General features: G+C 45.1%; 1 protein-coding gene and 1 non-coding gene across 8 annotated transcripts in view; one reads left to right on the top strand and one right to left on the bottom strand.

Annotated features, from left to right (window-relative positions):
- The window catches only part of CDK12 (cyclin dependent kinase 12), a 76,763-nt gene that overhangs the window by 37,720 nt on the left and 17,049 nt on the right, over positions 1-21,994 (bottom strand). For all 7 annotated transcript variants that reach the window (XM_077968591.1, XM_077968592.1, XM_077968593.1 and 4 more), the window contains 3 exons: positions 7,013-7,189; positions 4,663-4,802; positions 2,571-2,741 (listed from right to left, as the gene is read on the bottom strand). In XM_077968591.1, the coding sequence (XP_077824717.1) occupies positions 2,571-2,741; positions 4,663-4,802; positions 7,013-7,189 (488 nt within the window). The remainder of the gene's footprint in view (positions 1-2,570; positions 2,742-4,662; positions 4,803-7,012; positions 7,190-21,994) is intronic.
- LOC114673254 (U6 spliceosomal RNA) lies at positions 16,131-16,235 on the top strand. Its single transcript, XR_003723981.1, has one exon. It is a non-coding gene; the product is annotated as a U6 spliceosomal RNA (small nuclear RNA).

Below are 21,994 nucleotides of genomic sequence, written 5' to 3'. Positions count from 1 at the left end.
TTGAGCCCAGGAGTTAGAGACCTGCCTGGGCAACATAGAGAGATCCCGTTTCTACTAAAAATATAAAAAATCAGCTGGATGTGGTGGTGCATGCCTGTTGTCTCAGCTAATCAGGAGGCTGAGGCATGGAGAATCACTTGAGCCTAGAGGTTGAGGATGTAATGAGCTATGATCACCACTGTACTCCAGCCTGGGTGACACACTGAGACTCTGTCTCAAAAAATAAAAATTAAATTAAAATAATATATAAAATAATAATATCATACTTAACCTATCCAGATGACAATTTTTTTTTTGGAGACAGGGTCTTGATCTGTTGCCCAGGCTCAAGTACAGCGACACTATCTCGGCTCACTGCAACCTCTACCTCCCGGGTTCAAGCAATTCTCCTGCCTCAACCTTCCCAGTAGCTGGGATTAAAAGTGCCCAGCACCATGCCCAGTGAATTTTTGCATTTTTAGTAGAGAGGGGTTTCACCACGTTGGCCAGGCTTGTCTCAAACTCCTGACTTCAGGTGATCCACCTGCATTGGCCTCCCAAAGTACTGGGATTATAGGCATGAGCAACCACACCTAACCCAGATGACAATTTTTAAAAAAGATATACTTGGCCAGGTACACTGGCTCACGCCTGTAATCCCAGCACTTTGGGAGGCCAAGGTGGGCGATCACCTGGGGTCAGGAGTTTGAGACCATCCCAGCCAAATGGCGAAACCTTGTCTCTAATAAAAATACAAAAATTAGCCGGTAGTGGTGGCGTGTGCCTGTAATCCCACCTACTCCAAAGGCTGAGGCAGGAGAATCACTTGAACCCAGGAGGCGGAGGTTGCAGTGAGCCAAGATTTTGTCGCTGTACCGCATCACTGCACTTGAGCCTGGGCGACAGAGTGAGACTCCTTCTCAAAATTAAAAAAAAAAAAGATATACTCAATGTTGGGGATGATACACTGAGACGGACACCCACTGGACATACTATTTTTCTTAAAAGGAATCTGACATTAAATATGAAAATCCATTTGACCAAATAACTCTTACATCAAAAATACTATACAATGAAAATAAATCATAATGCAAAGATTTATGCAGAAAGATACTCAAGGCATTGCTATTATGTTTTTGGGGTTTTTTTTTTTGAGACAGAGTTTTGCTCTTGTCACCCAGGCTGGAGTGCAATGGCGTGATCTCGACTCACTGCAACCTCCACCTACCGGGTTCAAATGATTCTCCTGCCTCAGCCTCCCAAGCAGCTGAAGATTACAGGTGCTTGCCACCATGCCCAGCTAAATATTGTATTTTTAGTAGAGATGGGGTTTCAACATCTTGGCCAGGCTGGTCTCGAACTCCTGACCTCAGGTGATCAACCCGACTCGGCCTCCCAAAGTGTTGGGATTACAGGGGTGAGTCACTGCACCTGGCCTATTATTTTTTTTTTAATTGAAAATTGGCAACTAATTGCTCAACAGGGACTGGTAAATTTGGGTTCATGTTTATGCATAGCCATTAAAATGTGTTAATGATATGAGAAATTGCTTATGACAACACTAAATAACCTTTATAATAATTGGTTATTATACAACACTAAATAACCTTTGATCTTAGCTTTGTTAAAATAAATACAGTAGATATGGCATAAAGTACTAAAAAGCAGGGCTTTCAAAGTAGTAAAAGCAGGGCTGAGTGTGGTGGCTCACCCTTGTAATCCCGGCTCTTTGGCAGGCTGAGGCGGATGATTGCCTGAGGTCGGGAGTTCGAGACCAGCCTGGTCAACATGGTGAAACCTGGTCTCTACTAAAATTATAAAAATTAGCTGGGAGTGGTGGCACGTGCCTGTAATCCCAGCTACCCAGCTACCTGGGAGGCTGAGGCTGAGGGAAGAGAATCGCTTGAACCTGGGAAGTGGAGGTTGCAGTAAGCCAAGACAGAGCCAATGCACTTCAGCCTGGGTGAGAGAGTGAAACTCTGTCTCAAAAAAAAAAAAAAAAAAAAAAAGAACTAAAAGCAAATATACCAAAATGTATTAATACTTCAGTGGTTTCCCATGGATGGTGGTAGCATATAGGGAGAAAATAGGAGATAAACTACTACCATCTTCTTTTTCTTCTATGTTTTCAGTTTTTCCACCAAAGGCATACATGCATCATATCCATTCATTCACTTATTATTTTATAATTTAAAAAACACACACACACACACACGAGGCCAGGCATGGTAGCTCACTCCTGTAATCCCAGCACTTTGGGGGGCCAAGGTGGGCGGATCACCTGAGGTCAGGAGTTTGAGACCAGCTTGACCAACATAGCGAAACCCCCCCTTAACTAAATATACAAAAATAAGCCTGGCATGATGGCGCATGCCTGTAATCCCTGCTACTTGGGGGCTGAGGCACAAGAATCACTTAAACCTGAGAGGCAGAGGTTGCAGTGAGCCAACACCACACGACTGCAATCCAGCCTGGGCGACACTGTGAGACTCTGTCTGACAATAAATAAATAAATAAGAAAGAAAGAAAGAAAAAAGAAAGGCAAAGATTGAACCAGTCTACCCTGTAAAAATGTGATTCTTTGCTGGTACCTTTATCCTTCTTGAAATCCAGTGCATCTTGTTTATCTGTGACAATTTCCTTCATGTTAACAACACTTCGGTGGATTAACTGACGAAGAATTTTGATTTCACGAATGGCTGTGATTGGGAAGCCCTCTTTCTCATTGTCTAGTCTCACCTTCTTCAGAGCCACTAGTTCTCCTGCCGAAACAAATGTAAACTGTTATTACCAATGAGCATTTTTGGCCACTATTGTGAACCAGCAATATATGCCCTTGCTCTGGAAGACAAACTTAGTGCTTACTTTAATGCTTACACACGAGATACTTATACACCTTTAAAAAGTAAACTTGGCCGGGCGCGGTGGCTCAAGCCTGTAATCCCAGCACTTTGGGAGGCCGAGGCGGGTGGATCACGAGGTCAGGAGATCGAGACTATCCTGGCTAACATGGTGAAACCCTGTCTCTACTAAAAATACAAAAAACTAGCCGGGCGTGGTGGCGGGCGCCTGTAGTCTCAGCTACTTGGGAGGCTGAGGCGGGAGAATGGCGTGAACCCGGGAGGCGGAGCTTGCAGTGAGCCGAGATCACGCCACTGCACTCCAGCCTGGGAGACACAGCGAGACTCCGTCTCAAAAAAAAAAAAAAAAAAAGTAAACTCTAGGCTGGGCGCAGTGGCTCACACCTGTAATCCCAGCAGGTGGGCGGATCACCTGAGGTCAGGAATTCGAGACCAGCCTAGCCAATGTGGTGAAATCCCGTCTCTACTAAAATACAAAAATTAGCCGGGCATGGTGGTGGACGCCTGTAATCCCAGGTACTGGGGAGGCTGAGACAGGAGAATCGCTTGAACGCAGGAGGCAGAGGTTGCAGTGAGCAGAGGTTGCAGTGAGCTGAGATCGCATCATTGCACTCTACCCTGGGTGACAGGATGACTCCTTCTCAATAAAAAAACAAAAAAGGAAATTCTATATTCCCTTTCTTGGTTTTAATTTTATCTTAAGATATGGATTTTTTCTTTTTTTGGAGACAGTCTTGCTCTGTCACCCAGGCTGCAGTGCAGTGGCGTGACCTCCGCTCACTGCAACCTCCGCCTCCTAGGTTCAAGTGATTCTCCTGCCTCCGCCTCCTGAGTAGCTGGGACTATAGGCGTGTGGCACCATGCCTGGCTAATTTTTTCTATTTTTAGTAGACACGGGGGTTTCACCACGTTAGCCAGGATGGTCTCAATCTCCTGACCTTGTGATCTGCCCACCTGGCCTCCCAAAGTGCTGAAATTATAGGCATGAGTCACCGCACCCAGCTGGAGAGTTTTAAAAGTTATAATTATAGTATTCTTTTGGAAACCTTTGATCTACTCAATTAACTTTTGGAGACAAAATTAGAACTAAAAATTTGGCCAAGCATGGTGGCTCACGCCTGTAATCCCAGCACTTAGGGAGGCTGAGGTGGGTGGATCATTTCAGGTTAGGAGTTTGAGACCAGCCTGGAGTTCAAGCCTGGCCAACATGGTAAAACTCCATCTCTACTAAAAATACAGAAATTAGCTGGGCTTGGTGGCATGTGCCTATAATGTCAGCTACTCAGGAGGCTGACGCAGGGTATCACTTGAACCCAGGAGGCAGAGCCTCCAGTGAGCAGAGACTGACCCACTGCACTCTAGCCTGGATGACAGTGCAAGACTCCGTATCAAAAAATAAAAATAAAACAAGGCCCAGCGCTCACACCTATAATCCCAGCTCACACCTACAATCCCAGCACTTTGGGAGGCCGAGGCAGACAGACTGCTTGAGGTCAGGAGTTCAAGACCAGCCTGGATGACATAGTGAAACCTTGTCTCTACTAAAAACAACAAAAATTAGTCAGGTGTGGTTGCACATGGTCTGTAATCCCAGTTACTCAGGAGGCTGAGGCAGGAGAATGGCATGAACCCGGGAGGCGGAGCTTGCAGTGAGATCACACCACTGCACTACAGCCTGGGGGACAGAGCAAGAGTCCGCCTCAAAAAAAAAAAAAAAAAAAAGAAAAACACGTCAGAATTTACTTTTGCTAAGTCCACTTAAGATATTAGGAATGCTAAATTGTTAACATTCTGACATCTAAAATTTTGTGGCAATATTTACCGGTGTCTTTGTCCTTGGCTTTATATACTTGGCCATAGGTTCCTTCTCCAATAATCCCAATAATGTCAAACTTGTCCACACAGCGTTTCCCCCAGTCGCTTTCTGTTTGTCTTCTTTCTCCATAACGAGGACAACAAATTCTAAAAAGGAAAAACAACAAAACAGTTATTTAAGAAAATGAAGTTGGCCTGGCGCGGAGGCTCATGCCTGTAATCCCAGCACTTTGGGAGACCGAGGCAGGCAGATCACGAGGTGAGGAGATCGAGACCACCCTGGCTAACACGGTGAAACCCCGTCTCTACTGAATATACAAAAAATTAGCCGGGCGTGGTGGCGGGTGCCTGTAGTCCCAGCTACTCAGGAGGCTGAGGCAGGAGAATTGCTTGAACCCAGGAGGCGGAGGTGACAGTGAGCCAAGGTCATGCCACTGCACTCCAGCCTGGGTGACAGAGCGAGACTCCAACTCAAAAAAAAAGAAAATGAAATCTAGTCAAAGAAAAAGGATTCTTTTATGATGATTTCACTAACTCCTGTACCTTTTTTTTTTTTTTTTTGAGATGGAGTCTTGCTCTGTCACGAGCTGAATTTAAAAAGCTTTTATTCTTCCTTAGTACTCTACAGGCAGGCGCCACAACGCCCAGCTAATTTTTGTATTTTCAGTAGAGATGGGGTTTCACCATGTTGGCCAAGATGGTCTCGATCTCTTGACCCTATGATCCGCCCGCCTCGGCCTCCCAAAGTGCTGGGATTACAAGCGTGAGCCACCGCACCCAGCCACTCCTGTGGAGTATCTTTTATATATTTTTTACTAAAAAGTCAGAAATTAAACGATATGAAATATATAAAGACGCAGTCGGCCATGGTGGTGGGCGCCTGTAGTCCCAGCTACCTGGTAGACAGAGGCAGAAGAATCGCTTGAACCTGGGAGGCGGAGGTTGCAGTGAGTGGAGTTCGCGCCACTGCACTCCTGGGCAACAGAGATTGCGCCACTGCACTCCTGGGCAATAGCCTGGGCAACAGAGTGAGACTCTGTCTCAAAAATAAATAAATAAATAATAAATAAATAAATAATAAATAAAAACCTAACATAAAATACATAAACAAGCCGGGCTCAGTGGCTCCTGCCTGTAATCCCAGTACTTTAGCAGACTGAGGCAGGTGGATCACGAGGTCAGAAGTTCAAGACCAGTCTGACCAAGAAGGTGAAACCCATCTCCACTAAAAATACAAAAATTATCCAGGTGTGGTGGTATACACCTGTACTCCAGCTACTCTGAGGCAGGAGAATTGCTTGAATCCAGGAGGCAGAGGATACAGTGAGCAAGATCGCACCACTGCACTCCAGCCTGGGTGACAGAGTGAGACTCGGTCTCAAAAAAAAAAAAAAAAAAATACACAGTCTCTCACAGTGTCTAAGGCACAAGGCTATAGCTTTAGGAAGACATAAGCTGAAATAACAGATTGCTTACTTTCTCACCTCTCTCAGGTATGGCTTCAACTATAAAATGGGAAATTAATCGCTACATGCTAAGGCTACTATGAAAATATAAGGCCAGACACGGCGGCTCATGCCTATAATCCCAGCACTTTGGGAGGCCAAGGCGGTGGATCACCTGAGGTCAGGAGTTCGAGACCAGCCTGGCCAACATGGTGAAACCCCCAACTCTACTAAAAATACAAAAATTAGCCTGGTGTGGTGGCGTGTGCCCATAATCCCAGCTATTCGGGAGGCTGAGGCAGGAGAATCGCTTGAACCAGGGAGGCGGAGGTTGTGATAAGCAGAGACAGCACCACTGCATTCCAGCCTGGGCAACAAAGAACGCAACTCCGTCTCAAAAATATATATATATAAAACTATGACAATAATACGTGCTCAATAAATAACTATTTTTATTATTAAGAGAGAAATGCTAACAATCAGAAGATTAGACCCAGATTATACTCTATTTATGGCATGACAATTTATATGCTTTCAGAAAAAAAATCCCACATCTATTAATTTTTCATTAATGTGTACATGATTGACACATCCTGAATTTAAAAAGCTTTTATTCTTCCTCAGTACTCTAAATATTATGAATAAAAAAGACATAATGACATAAATGTTCATAGTATATCTGGATTTGGGAATTTTCTGTTGTTCTAAAAACAGAGTTGGGTATCTGAGGGCACAGATGAATGACCTGGGTCTCCAAGGAAGGCTTTTGTCCACTAAAATAAAATAAAAGGTATACTTTGGGACCAAACTTCTATGATCTTACTGGTATAGGTTATAGAAGAAACATGAGGGATTTAGTTCAAAAGGAAGGGAGAAAACTATCATGAAAGATAGATTCCTCCAAAAACTTACTTTGGTCTCTTTTTATATGGTTGCTGAGGTGGTGTGATTGCCTTTGGTTCTGGAGAGTCTGGGGGAGACAGATCTCCACCAGGGAGCTCTGGAGGGAGAGGGAGGTCTGTGAGTAGGTGACGCGTCCTCTGTTCCTTCTCTTTCTTCACAGGTTTTGAAGGAAGAGTTTCTTTTGGACTAAACAATAAAGGGGAAGAGATGACAAAATTACAATTAAAGATACGCAAATAAAAATTTTCAAAGATCATAATGCCTGGTTACTAAAAGATTACATCTCATTTTTAAGGAAAAAGACCTGTAACGTTAAAAAATATAATTTACCACAACTAAAGATACTTTTTTTTTTTTTTTTGAGACAGAGTATCACTGTCACCCAGGCTGGAATGCAGTGGTGTGATCTTGGCTCACTACAACCTCTGCCTCCCGGGTTCAAGCGATTCTCCTACCTCAGCTTCCCAAGTAGCTGGGATTACAGGCATGTGCCACCACGCCCAACTAATTTTTGTATTTTTAGTAGAGATGGGGTTTCACCATGTTTGCCAGGCTGCTCTTGAACTCCTGGTCCCAATTAATCCACCCGCCTCGGCCTCCCAAAATGCTGGGATTACAGGCGTGGGCCACCGTGCCCAGCTGAGATAAATTTTATAAAAAGAAATCTATAGTATATTAAAGAAACGATCATTTTATTTGTGATATTACTTGCAGTTCCCTTCATCAAACTCTTAATATATCGTTCCTAAGATTTTATTCAGATTTTTATCAAGATGAAATAAAATTCACCTTGGCATGGTGGCTCACCCCTGTGATCCCAGCACTTTGGGAGGCTGAGGCACGAGGACTGCTTGAGGCCAGGAGTTTGAGACCACCCTGGAAAACACATGTGTAGTGAGACCCTATCACTACAAAGAATTAAAAAAAAAAAAAAATTAGGCTGGGCACGGTAGCTTGCGCCTGTAATCCCAGCACTTTGGGAGGCTGAGGCAGGCAGATCATGAGGTAAAGAGTTCGAGACCAGACTGGCCAACATAGGGAAACCCCAACTCTACTAAAACTACAAAAAATTAGCCGGGTATGGTAGCAAGTGCCTGTAATCCCAGCTACTCAGGAGGCTGAGGCAGGAGAATTGCTTGAATCTGGGAGGCAGAGGTTCCAGTGAGCCAAGATCGTGCCATTGCACTCCAGCCCAGGCGACAGTGCGAAACTCGTCTCAAAAAAAAAAAAATTAGAACAGGCACAGTGCTCACGCCTGTAATCCTAGCACTTTGAGAGGCTGAGGCGGGCAGATCACTTGAGGTCAAGAGTTGAAGATCCGCCTGCTCAGCCTGGTGAAACCGTCTCTACTAAAAACACAAAAATTGGCCAGGCACGGTGGCTCACGCCTATAATCCTAGCTAGCACTTTGGGAGGCCGAGGTGGGGAGACTGCCTGAACTCAGGAGTTAGAGACCAGCCTGGGCAACACAGTGAAACCCAGTCTCTAATAAAATACAAAATTTAGCCAGGCGTGGCGGTGTGCACCTGTACTCTCAGCTACTCAGGAGGCTGAGGCAGAACTGCTTGAACCCCAGGGGCAGAGGTTGCAGTGAGCTGAGATCACACCACTGCACTCCAGCCGAAGAGACAGAGTGAGACTCCATCTCAAAAAAAAAAAAAAAAAAAAAAATTAACCAGGTGTGGTGTTGTGTGCCTTGTAATCCCAGCTACTCGAGAGGCTGAGGCAGGAGAATTGCTTAAGCCTAGGAGGGGGAAGATGCAGTGAGCCAAGATTGCATGACTACACTCCGGTCTGGGTGACATCAAGACTCTGTCTCAAAAAGAATTAGCTGGGCATGGTGGTATATGTGTGTGGTTCCAGCTACTTGGGGGCAGATGGTGACAGGCAGTCCTGAGGTGGGAGCATCATTTGAGCCCAGGAAGTCAAAGCTACAGTAAGCCATCACCATGCCATTGCACTCCACCCTGGGCAACAAAGGGAGGCTCTGTCTCAAAATATAAAAAATTTAAAAATAGAAATAAAATGCAGGAAGTAATCATCTTAAATTCACAAAGTATCACTGCAACTCATGGAGTTCATTGAATTTACTCTACATCTTAGCAAAGATTTAAATAACAAGAAGAGCTCAACAATTTAATACTATTCTATTGTTAAAGAGGTACAAAAACCTTGGCAAAAAGAAATAGTATTTTAGAATGCTTTGCCTGTAAGAAATATAAATTGTTGAAGATATTTACAAAAAAAATAGAAATATAGCTAAGCTGTAAGTCAAAACTAATGAAAAATATACTGAATCATTCTGTTCACTTCAAAGCAGACAGCAAGCCTCTCTGACCAGCCAAAATAGATATCATCAAACTAAATATCTAAGGAGAAAGGGTCCAAGCAACTATTTCAGAATTATTAAGCCACACGGTGGCAGAAGCCTCTCATAATAATCAGCAAATTATAGTAGTCAGTGGGATTTTGTAAAAAGATAGCTTTCCAGGAATAGATCAGAAGAGTCAGTTTTCAATCCTGTTTTTTTTGAGACAGGGACTCACTTTGTTGCCCAGGCTGGAATGCAATGACACAATCATGGCTCACTGCAGCCTCAATTTCCCATGCTCAAGCAACAGTTCCAGCTTAGCCTCCTAAGAAACTGGGACCACGGCACATACCACCACACCCAGCTGATTTTTAAAATTTTTTGTAGAGACAAGGTCTCGCCATATTGCCCAGGCTAGTCACAAACTCCTGGACCTCCCCAAGTGGTCCTCTTGCCTCGCCTCCTACCACGTATGGCCCAGATACAATTTTTTGCCTATCTCAATTTATTAATAAGTGATAGACAAATTTTGCGCCAAGAGCTGGATGTGGTGGCTCACGCCCATAATCCCAACACTTCGGGCAGCCAAGGCAGGCCGATCAGTTGAGCCCAGGAGTTCAAGACCAATCTGGCCAACATGGTGAAACCTCGTCTCTATTAAAATACAAAAATTGGGCTGGGCTCGGTGGCTCATGCCTATAATTCCAGCACTTTGGGAGGCCGAGGTAGGCGGATCACGAGGTCAGGAGATTGAGACCACGGTGAAAGCCCGTCTCTACTAAAAATACAAAAAAATATTAGCTGGGCACGGTGGCAGGCGCCTGTAGTCCCAGCTACTAGGGAGGCTGAGGCAGGAGAACGGCGTGAACTCGGGAGGCGGAGCTTGTAGTGAGCCGAGATGGTGCCACTACACTCCAGCCTGGGCGACAGAGTGAGACTCCATCTCAAAAACAAACAAACAAACAAATTAGCTGGGCATGGTGGCATGTGCCTGTAGTTCCAGCTATTGTGAGACATGAGAATCACTTGAACTGGGGAGGTCAAGGTTGCAGTAATCCAAGATCGTGCCATTGCATTCCAGCCTGGGTGACAGGGCAAGACTCTCTCTCAAAAAAAAAAAAATTGTGCCATGCACATCCTCAGAAAAAATAAGACATCTATAGTATAACAGACTAACTCATGTCTACAAATAAAATCAGGCCACATAGGTCTTATCTATTCCTTCACAGTATCAGACGGTTGAAAAAGATCTGAGAACCTTAACCACAGGGAATCTTCTCTATTTTTATGACAAGTAGTTATAAAGGAAAACATTGGTGCTTTGCATGAATATTTCCTAGATCACAAAGATCTATCTCTTGCAATGTATCTTTTTAAAGAATACTGTTGCCCCTTGTGTGAAATTTTAAATACTTTCCATAAAAGAATGTCATTTAGTCAAAATACAAGAACATAAATCTCAACGGCTATTGACTCCTGCCAATTTTTATTGTTTTAATCCCTTGTAAATCAGACAGAATACAATACAATATAGGTTAGTTTGTACCACATCAACCAGAACTGGGGTAGTCAATGGAGTGTAAAATGATCATCTGAAACTTTCTGTTAATAAAGTTTCAGACAGATAAACATGCAACATTATTATAATGTGCACTCAGATTTTTCCATCCTAGGAACAAAGCTCATTACCAGAAAACTCTTTGAGTCACAATGTAATATAAATTTTTTTTTTTTTTTTTTTGAGACGGAGTCTCCCTCTATTGCCCAGGCTGGAGTACAGTGGTGCAATCTCGGCTCACTGCAACCTCTGCCTCCTGGGTCCAAGAGATTCTCCCGCCTCAGCCTCCCAAGTAGCTGGGACTACAGGCATGTGCCAACACGCCCGGCTAGTTTTTTTGTATTTTTAGTAGAGACGGGAGGGGGGGTGTTTCACCATATTGGCCAGGTTGGACTCGAACTCCCGACCTCGTGATCCACCCACCTCAGCCTCTCAAAGTGCTGGGATTACAGACAAGAGCCACCGTGCCCGGCCAATACAGAGTTTTTAAATTATTCTAATTTTTAAGATGTTCAGGGAAAAAAAATTGTAATTTCTCAACCACTGTCAGAATATTCTTTACAAATCTCAATTTCTCATTATTCAAAATAGATTTCTTCTTGGTTTGGCTTCACTAGAAGAACAAGAGAAATCAGGCTGAGCAAGGTGACTCATGCCTGTAATCCCATTACTTTGGGAGCCAAGAAAGGAAGATTCCAAGAGCCCAGGAGTTCAAGACCAGCCTGAGCAGCACAGTGAGACCTTATCTCTAAAAAAAATAAAGTTAGCTGGGCCTGGTGGCATGCACTTCTCGTCCCAGCTACTATGGAGGCTGAGGTGGGAGGATCACTTGAGCCAGGGAGGGAGGTCAAGGTTGCAGTGAGCCATGATCGTACCACTGCACTCCAGTCTAAGTGACAGAGCAAGACTCTGTTTTTCTCACACACACACACACACACACACAGGCAGGGTGCAGGGGCTCACATCTGTAGTCCCAGCACTCTGGAAGGTCAAGGCAGGCAGATCACCTGAAGTCAGGAGTTCAAGACCAGCCTGGCCAACATGGTGAAACCGCATCTCTACTAAAAATACACAAATTAGCTGGGCATGGTGCACGCCTGAAATCCCAGCTACTCGGGAGACTGAGGAAGGAGAATTGCTTCAACCCAGGAGGCAGAGGTTGCAGTGAGCCAAGATCACCCCACTGCACTCCAGCCTGGGCGACAGAGCGAGACTCTGTCTCAAAAAAAAAAAAAAAGAAAAAGAAAAAAAGAAAAATTAAGGTATTTTAATTATCTCATCATCATTGCAAATAAATTCAGTCTATGGCTTTTTGTCTGTTTGGAGACAGGATCTTGCTCTGTCACCCAAGCTGGACTGCAGTGGTGCAATCATGGCTCACTGCAGCCTCGAGGCTCAAGTGATTCACCCACCACAACATTTCAAGTAGCTGAGACTACAGGTGCACACAACCAAGCTGGCTAATTTTTTTTTTTTTTTTTTTTAAGAGACAGGGGCCAGGCACAGGGGCTCACGCCTATAGTCCCAGCACTTTGGGAGGCCGAGGCGGGGGGTCATGAGGTCAGAAGATCAAGACCATCCTGGCCAACATGGTGAAACCCTGTCTCTACTAAAATACAAAAAAAATTAGCCAGGTGTGGTGGCACCCGCCTGTAGTCCCAGCTACTCAGGAGGCTGAGTATTCTCCACTTCCCTGAACCTGGGAAGTGGAGAATACAGTGAGCCGAGATCGAGCCACTGCACTCCAGCCTGGCGACACGGTAAGACTGTCTCCCCACAAAAAAAAAAAAAAAAAAAAAAAAAAAAAAAAAGATGGGACGCCCAGACTCTGGTCTCAAACTCCTACCTGAAGCAATCCTCCAGCCTTGGCCTCCTAAAGTGCTGGGATCACAGGCATCAGCCACCATGACCAGCCAGTCTGTGTTTCATATTTAGGTTTTCTCCAATGTTTACTTTATGAGTTCAAATAAAGTGCTAATACAGGTTAGGTACTCCCTTATCCAAAATGCCTCAAACCAGAGTGTTTCAAATTTTAAAAAGTTTTAGATTTTGGATTATTTGCATTATACTGGATGAGCATACTCAATGCAAAAATCTAAATACTGAAAAGCTCCAATGAGCATTTCCTTTGAGTATCATGTCAGCACTCAGAATGTTTCCGATTTTGGAGGATTTCTAGATTTTTGGATTAGGGATATTGAATCTGTATGAAAAATGTACATTGCTTCTAAAATACTACATTTTTAGCATGTTTATTTCTTTTTTTTTTTTTTTTTTTTGAGACGGAGTCTTGCTCTGTCACCCAGGCTGGAGTGCAGTGGCCGGATCTCAGCTCACTGCAAGCTCCGCCTCCCAGGTTTACGCCATTCTCCTGCCTCAGCCTCCCGAGTAGCTGGGACTACAGGCGCCCGCCACCTTGCCCGGCTAGTTTTTTGTATTTTTTAGTAGAGACGGGGTTTCACGGTGTTAGCCAGGATGGTCTCGATCTCCTGACCTCGTGATCCGCCCGTCTCGGCCTCCCAAAGTGCTGGGATTACAGGCTTGAGCCACCGCGCCCGGCCTAGCATGTTTATTTCAAGACAGAATGAGTGTTTGATAGGTTATGTCCTACCAGTTCAGGATATACAATTTGAATAGAGGTCAAATCCTGTTTCAACAAATTCCAATGTTGGAATTTAAAACCTTGAAACTTGAAAATTTAATGACAGCCTCAAAACTACAATGCTTAACATTATTACCTTTAGCATAGGACACTCAGTATTATAAAGGGTTGAGGACATGCGGTACATGCGAAATGAGTCTATCACAGGGGAGCAGATACTATACATCAGTCATTAATTGAAAAGTCACTACCAGGAAGCGCTGATATACCCTATCCATATCAGTAGTTCCTAGTTCCCTATTTATACCTATACACAAATTCACATTTGGTAATTAGGTTTCATAATACATGTGTAATTTAAAAACCTACCAAGCTCTAGGACTGCCCAACTTTTAGAATATGAATAGTATTTTGGAATCTGTGATGACAGAACTGAATCTGTGGGTATAATGGAAACACTTCTAATAAAAATACTGTTAATAAAAAAAAGAATATAGACCAGGAATGGTGACTACCACCTGTAATCCCAGCTCTTTGGGATGCTGAGGTAGGCATATCACTTAAGGCCAAGAGTTCGAGACCAGCATGGCCAACATGGTGAAACCCTGTCTCTACTAAGAATACAAAAACTTAGCCAAGTGTGGTAGCTTGTTCCTGTAATCCCAGCCACTTGGGAAGCTGAGGCATGAGAATCACTTGAACCTGGAGGCAGTGGTTGCAGTGAGCCAAGATCGCACCACTGCACTCCGGCCTGGGCAACAGAGCAAGATCCTGTCTCAAAAAAAAAAAGAAAAGAAAAATATAAAATTTGTAAATATTGGCCGGGCGCAGTGGCTCAAGCCTGTAATCCCAGCACTTTGGGAGGCCGAGACGGGCGGATCATGAGGTCAGGAGATCGAGACCATCCTGGCTAACACGGTGAAACCCTGTCTCTACTAAAAAATACAAAAAAAAACTAGCCGGGCGAGGTGGCGGGCGCCTGTAGTCCCAGCTACTCGGGAGGCTGAGGCAGGAGAATGGCGTGAACCCAGGAGGTGGAGCTTGCAGTGAGCTGAGATCGCGCCACTGCACTCCAGCTGCACTCCAGCCTGGGCGGCAGAGCGAGACTCTGTCTCAAAAAAAAAATAAATAAATAAATAAATAAATAAATATTTAGGCCAGGGGTGGTGGCTCACGGTTGTACCCTCAGCACTTTGGGAGGCCAAGGCAGGCGGATCATGAGTGAGAATCTACCTCAAATATAAAAAATAAAAATAAAAAATAAATTATAACTATTTAAAACACATTGGGCCGGGCACGGTGGCTCACGCCTATAATCCCAGCACTTTGGGAGGCCGAGGTGGGCGGATCACGAGGTCAGGAGATTGAGACCATCCTGGCTAACACGTCTCTACTAAAAATACAAAACAATCAGCCAGGCGTGGTGGTGGGCACCTGTAGTCCCAGCTTCTAGGGAGGCTGAGGCAGGAGAATGGCGTGAACCCGGGAGGCGGCGGAGCTTGCAGTAAGCGGAGATCGCGCCACTGCACTCCAGCCTGGGCAACAGAGCGAAACTGCCTCTCAAAAAAAAAAAAAAACACTGAATTTTTCAATAGATAATTTGCCAATTTTAACAGCGTAAACTACTTTAAACATGATCATTTATCTCCTTCCCCTTGAAGTTGGTTGTTTAAAACGTGATTTCAGACCAGGCATGGTGGCTCACGCCTGTAATCCTAACACTTTAGGAGGCCAAGGCAGGTGTATTGTTTGTGTCTAGGAGTTCAAGACTAGCCCGGACAACACAGTCAAACTCCATCTCTACAAAAAAGTACAAAAATTAGCCAGGCATGATGGTACACGCCTGTAGTCCAAGCTACTTGAGAGGCTGAGGTGGAAGGATCGCTCCAGCCTAGCAAGTAGAGGCTACAGTGAGCCATGCTCAGGCCACTGAACTCCAGCATGGGCGACAAAGGGAAAACTTGTCTCTGAAAAAGAAAAAAAAAAAGAAAAGAAACAGTGATTTCACTGCTATTTACAAACTTTTATCAAAAATTTAGTTGAGCCAGGGCAAGGTGGCTCACACCTGTAATGCCAGCACTTTGGGAGGCCAAGGCGGGTGGATCACTTGAGGGCAGGAGTTCAAGACCAGCCTGACCAACATGGTGAAACGCTGTCTCTACTAAAAATACAAAACTTAGACCATGAGTGGTGGCACAAGCCTGTAATCCCAGCTATTCGGGAGACTGAGGCAGCAGATTCGCTTAAATCCAGGAGGAGGAGGTTGCAGTGAGCCGAGATCGTGCCACTGCACTCCAGCCTGGGTGACAGAGTGAGACTCTGTCTCAAAAAAAAAAAAAAAATTTAGTTGAGGCAGGCATAGTGGATCTCACCTGTAATCCCAGCACTTTGAAAGGCTGAGGCAGGTGGATTGTTTGAGGCCAAGAGTTAGATACCAGCCTGGCCAACATGGCATAACCCCTCTCCACTAAAAATATAAAAATCAGCAGGCATGGAGGCACATGTCTGTAATCCCGGCTACTTGGGAGGCTGAGGCACAAGAATCATTTGAACCTGGGAGGGGTAGGCTGCAGTGAGCTGAGCTCATACCACTGCACTCCAGCCTGGGTGACAGTGAGACACTCTGTCTCGGAAAAACAAAAAAAAATTTTGTTGAGTGTTCACTTCGGCAGCACATACACTAAAACCGGAACAATACAGAAAAGATTATCACGGCCCCTGCATAAAGATGACACAAATTCGTGAAGTGTTCCCTAAAAAAAAAAAGTTTAGTTACGTACATAAAAAATGGAAACCAAGCATCCCATTCTACTAGGAAAATCCTGGTTCATTTGGAGTGTACTGAACTTACAGAGATACAGCCTTTAAAAATAATGTAGACTCCCTTGAAGTTCAGTATACTCCAAATGAACAAGGCTATTAGAAAAACAGAGCAAGGCCAAGTGAGGTGACTCAAGCCTGTAATCCTAGCACTCTGGGAGGCAGAGGCAGGTGGATCACCTGAGATCAGGAGTTCCAGACCAGCTTGGCCAAAATGGTGAAACCCCATCTCTACTAAAAACACAAAATTAGTGGGGCATGGTGGCACGTGCCTGTAATCCAGCTACTCAGGAGGCTGAGGCAGAAGAATTGGTTGAACCTAGGAGGTAGAGGTTGCAGTGAGCAGAGATCACACCATTGCACTCTAGCCTGGGCAATAAAAAGCGAAACTCTGTATCGAAAAAAAAAAAAAAAAAAAACCAGGTGCGGTGGCTCACACCTGTAATCCCAGCACTTTGGGTAGCCAAGGCAGGCAGATCATAAGGTCAGGAGTTAAGAGAACAGCCTGGCCAACCTGGTGAAACCCCATCTCCACTAAAAATACAAAAAATTAGCCAGGCGTGGTGGCATGCACCTGTAATCCCAGCTACTTGGGAGGCTGAGGCAGGAGACTCGCTTGAACCTGGGAGGTGGAGGTTGCAGTGAGCCGAGATAGCGCCACTGCAGTCCAGCCTGGGCAACAGGACGAGACTCTGTTTCAAAAAAAAAAAAAAAGAAGAAAAAAGAAAAGCAGAGCAGAAGTGCTGGGCGCAGTGGCTCACACATGCAATCCCAGCACTTTGGAAGACCAAGGTGGGCAGACTGCTTGAGCTCAGGAGTTCGAGACCAGCCTGTGCAACATGGCAAAACTTGGTCTCTAATAAAAATTAAAAAAAAAAAAAAAGCCAGCCAGGCATTGTGCTTGTAGTCCCAGCTACTCAGGAGGCTGAGGCCAGGAGGTGAAGATTGCAGTGAGGCAATATCACACCAGTGTACCCCAGCCTGGGTGACAGTGAGATTCTGTCACCAAAAAAAAAAAAAAAAAGAAAGAAGAAAAGATGATTTTAAAAATTCTATGTGTTTAACTGAAATTTCTTTTTTTTGAGAAGGAGTTTTGCTCTTGTTGCCCATGCTGGAGTGCAATGGCATGATCTTGGCTCACTGCAACCTCCGCCCCCCGAGTTCAAGGGATTCTCCTGCCTCAGCCTCCCAAGTAGCTGGGATTACAGGCATGTGCCACCATACCCTGCTAATTTTGTATTTTTAGTAGATATAGGGTTTCTCCACGTTGGCCAGGCTGGTCTCGAACTCCCGACCTCAGGTGATCTGCTGGCCTCAGCCTCCCAAAGTGCTGGGATTACAGGAGTGAGCCACCACTCCCAGCCGGTTAACTGAAATTTCTAAGAAAAGTATACAGATGATCTACTTAAGGCAGGAATATATTCATTAATAGCTATGGTCATGTAGACTGTACTATGTTGGATGTGGGCTGCCCTGCTTCTTGAAAACAAGAACTGTAGACCACAAATGAGAAAGGCTTTTGAAATACCATTAGCTAAATTAACTACTGTATTTGATACCTGAACTAGTACACTCCTACTCAAAATATATGTTTGAAAGAAAAGTTTCGGCTGGGTGTGCTAGCTCACACACCTGTAATCCCAGCACTTTGGGAGGCAAAGGCAGGTGGATCACTAGAGATCAGGGGTTCGAGACCAGCCTGGCCAACATGGTGAAACCCTGTCTCTACTACACATACAAAAAATCAGTTGGAATCCCAACTACTTGGGAGGCTGAGGAAGGTGCATTGCTAGAACCCAGGAGGCAGAGGTTGCAGTGAGCTGAGATTGCACCATTGTACTCCAGCCTGGGCAACTAACAAAACTCCGTCTCAAAAAAAAAAAAAAATTTTAGCTGGGCATGGTGGTACATGCCTGCAATCCTAGCTACTCGGGAGGCTGAGGCAGGAGAATCACTTGGGATTCAGAGACGGAGGTTGCAGTGAGCCAAGATCACACCACTGCACTCCAGCCTGGACAACAAAGTAAGACTCTGTCTCAAAAAAAAAGTAAAGTTTCATTCTTTTCCCAAAATGACACTAAATCCTCTAGGCTGGACACGGTGGCTCATGCCTATAATCCCAGCACTTTGGGAGGCCCAGATGAGTGGATCACATGAGGTTAGGAGATCGCAACCAGCATGGGCAAGATGGTAAAACCCCGTCTCTACTAAAAATATAAAAATTAGCTGGGCGTGGTGGCGGGGGCCTATAACCCCAGCTACTCAGGCAGCTGAGGCACGAAAATCGCTTGAACCCAGGGGGTGGAGGTTGCAGTCAGCCAAGATCATGCCATTGCACTTCAGCCTCGGCAACAAGAGCAAAACTCCGTCTCAGGGGGAGAAAAAAAAAAGCCAGTGCGGTGACTCATGCCTGTAATCCCAGCACTTTGGGAGGCCAAGGGGGGTGGATCACCTGAGGTCAGGAATTTGAGACCAGCCTGGCCAACATGTGGAGATCCTGTCTCTACTAAAAATACAAAAATTAGTCAGGCATGGTGGTGACCATCTATAGTCTCAGCTACTTGGGAGGCTGAGGCAGGAGAATTGCTTGAACATGAGAGGCGGAGACTACAGTGAACCGAGATCATGCCACTGCACTCCAGCCTGGGCAACAGAGCAAGACTCCGTCTCGGGGAAAAAAAAAAGCAGACAAACCCTCTAATGTAGGCTTTATGTTCTTTATGTGCACACTGACTTATTTTACATGTCCACTGTCATTTCACACAAGCCCTGATCCTGGCTCCATTAGAAGTTTTATTTACCCATCAATTAAAATAACCAACATTTACTAATTGCATTCTGTATTTCATCCATAAGGTACTGTAGGTAATAAAAAGATGTGTAAGTCACACTCTCAACATCCATGCTGCTGCAGTCTCAGGTGAGAAGATAAAAGAGAGAATATAAGTGAGTTCCTTATGAAACTTTTAGATTTCTTTTTTAAAAGTTTTCCTACGTAAAAATTACTTCTCATGTCAAAGATAGGAGCAGCTAGTACATGGATATGGAGCAACTGGTACATGGTTGTATCAGCACACACACACACACAAAATAGAAACAGAAACACATCATGAATTTAAAATAAAAAAATAAAATTGCTGGCCGGGCGCGGTGGCTCAAGCCTGTAATCCCAGCACTTTGGGAGGCCGAGACGGGCGGATCACAAGGTCAGGATATCGAGACCATCCTGGCTAACACGGTGAAACCCCGTCTCTACTAAAAAATACAAAAAACTAGCCAGGCAAGGTGGCGGGCGCCTGTAGTCCCAGCTACTCGAGAGGCTGAGGCAGGAGAATGGCGGGAACCCGGGAGGCGGAGCTTGCAGTGAGCTGAGATCTGGCCACTGCACTCCAGCCTGGGCGACAGAGCGAGACTCTGTCTCAAAAAAAAAAAAATAAAGAAATAAATAAAATTGCTCATGGAAGACACTCTCATCTTCTTTTTTTTTTTTTTTTTTTTTTTTTGATACATCTCACTGTTATCCAGGCTAGAGTGCAGTGGTGCAATCATGGCTCACTGTAGCTCCAACCTTCCAAGCTCCAGTAATCGTCCCACCTCAGTCTCCCAAGTAGCTCAGACCACAGATGCATGCTATCATGCCCTTTTTTTTTGTTTAATGGTAGCAACAGGGTCTGGCTATGTAGTCTAGACTGGTCTCAAGCACCTGGGCTCAAGTAATCCTCTTGTCTTGGCCTCCCAAAAGGCTGGGATTATAGGAATAAACCATAGCACCTGGCCTATTTCCATTTTTCTACCCTTAATAATTTATTTATATGTAGAAAACTGATAATAATCATGGCCAGGCTTGGGCACAGTGGCTCATGCTTCTAATCCCAGCACTATGGGAGGCCAAGGCAGGTGGATCACCTGAGGTCAGGAGTTCGGGACGGGACCAGCCTGGCTGACATTGTGAAACCCTGTCTCTGCTAAAAATACAAAAAAATTATCCGGGTGTGGTGGCATGTGCCTGCAGTCCCAGCTACTGGGGAGGCTGAGGCAGGAGAGTCGTGTGAACCCCAGAGGCAGAAGTTGCAGTGAGCTGAGATTGAGCCACTGCACTCTAGCTTGGGTGACAGTGGGAATCCATTTAAAAAAAAAAAAAAAAATCATGGCCAAACTCAGCAGCTCACACATGTAATGCCAGCATTCAGGTATGCCAAGGTAGAAGGATAACATGAGTTGAGGAGTTTGGGACAAACCTGGGCAACAGAGTAAGACCCCGTCTCTTAAAAAAGAGCTGGAGGAGGAGGTGGCTAAAAAAAAAAAAAAACATGTTTAAGAATAATTAGATCGGCCCGGTGCAGTGGCTCATACCTGTAATCCCAGTACTTTGGGAAGCCAAGGGACAGACCCTGAGGTCAGGAGTTCAAGATCAGCCTGGTCAAGGTAGTGAAACCCTGTCTCTACTAAAAATACAAAAATTAGCTGGGCGCAGTGGCTCATGTCTGTAATCCCAGCACTTTGGGAGGCCAAGGCAGGTGGATCACAAGGTCAAGAGTTCGAGACCAGCCTGACCACCATAGTGAAACTCCGTCTCTACTAAAAATACAAAAAACTTATCCGGGCATGGTGGCATGCGCCTATAGTCCCAGCTACTTGGGAGGCTGAGGCAGGAAAATCACTTGAACCTGGGAGGCAGAGGTTGTGGTGAGCCAAGATCGCACCACTACAATCCAGCCTGGGAAACAGAGACTCCATCTCAAAAAAAAAAAAAAAAAAAACCCACCACTACAAAAATTAGCCGGACATGGTGGCACACACCATGTACAGCTGTAGTCCCAGCTACTCAGGAGGCTGAGGCAGGAGAATCGCTTGAACCCTGGAGGTGGGGGTTGTGGTGAGCCAAGATTGCGCCACTGCACTCCAGCCTAGGCAACAGAGCAAGACTGTCTCAAAAATAATAATAACAATAATAATAATTAGATTACGGCCAGGCCTGTGGTTCACACCTGTAATTCCAGCACATTGGAAGCCCGAGGCAGGTGGATCATTTAAGGTCAGGAGTTCGTAACCAACATGGTGAAACCCCATCTCTAATAAAAATACACAAATTAGCCAGGCATGGTGGTGGGCGCCTGTAATCCCAGCTACTCAGGAGGCTAAGGCAGGAGAATCGCCTGAACTTGTGAGGTGGAGGTTGCAGTGAGCCAAGATCACCCCAATGCACTCCAGCCTGGGTGACAGAGCAGAACTGCCTCAAAAAAAAAAAAAAAAAAAAGGCGAGGCACAGTGGCTTATGCCTGTAATCTCTGCACTTTGTTGGGGCCAAGGCAGGCAGATCACCTGAGGTCAGGAGTTCCTGACCAGCCTGGCCAACAAGGCGAAACCCAGGCTCTACTAAAAATACAAAATTAGTTGAGTGTGGTAGCAGGTACCTGCAATCCCAGCTACTTGGGAAGCTGAGGCAGGAGAATCGCTTGAACCCAGGAGGCGGATGCAGCTGAGATCGCACCACTGCACTCCAGCTTGGGTGACAAGAGCAAAAATTCCATCTCAAAAAATAAATAAACAAATAAAATAATATTAGGTGTGGCACGGAGGTTTACACCTGTAATCCCAGTACTTTGGGAGGCCGAGGCAGATGGATCACGAGATCAAGAGTTGAGATCATCCAGCCGAAATACAGTGAAACCTCACCTCTACTAAAAATACAAAAAAGAG

The sequence above is a fragment of the Macaca mulatta genome, chromosome 16, assembly GCF_049350105.2.
Source record: "Macaca mulatta isolate MMU2019108-1 chromosome 16, T2T-MMU8v2.0, whole genome shotgun sequence".
In the NCBI taxonomy this organism is placed as follows: domain Eukaryota; kingdom Metazoa; phylum Chordata; class Mammalia; order Primates; family Cercopithecidae; genus Macaca; species Macaca mulatta.
The sequence above is the reverse complement of the archived record's forward strand: the minus strand, read 5'-3'. Positions and strand labels throughout refer to the sequence as shown.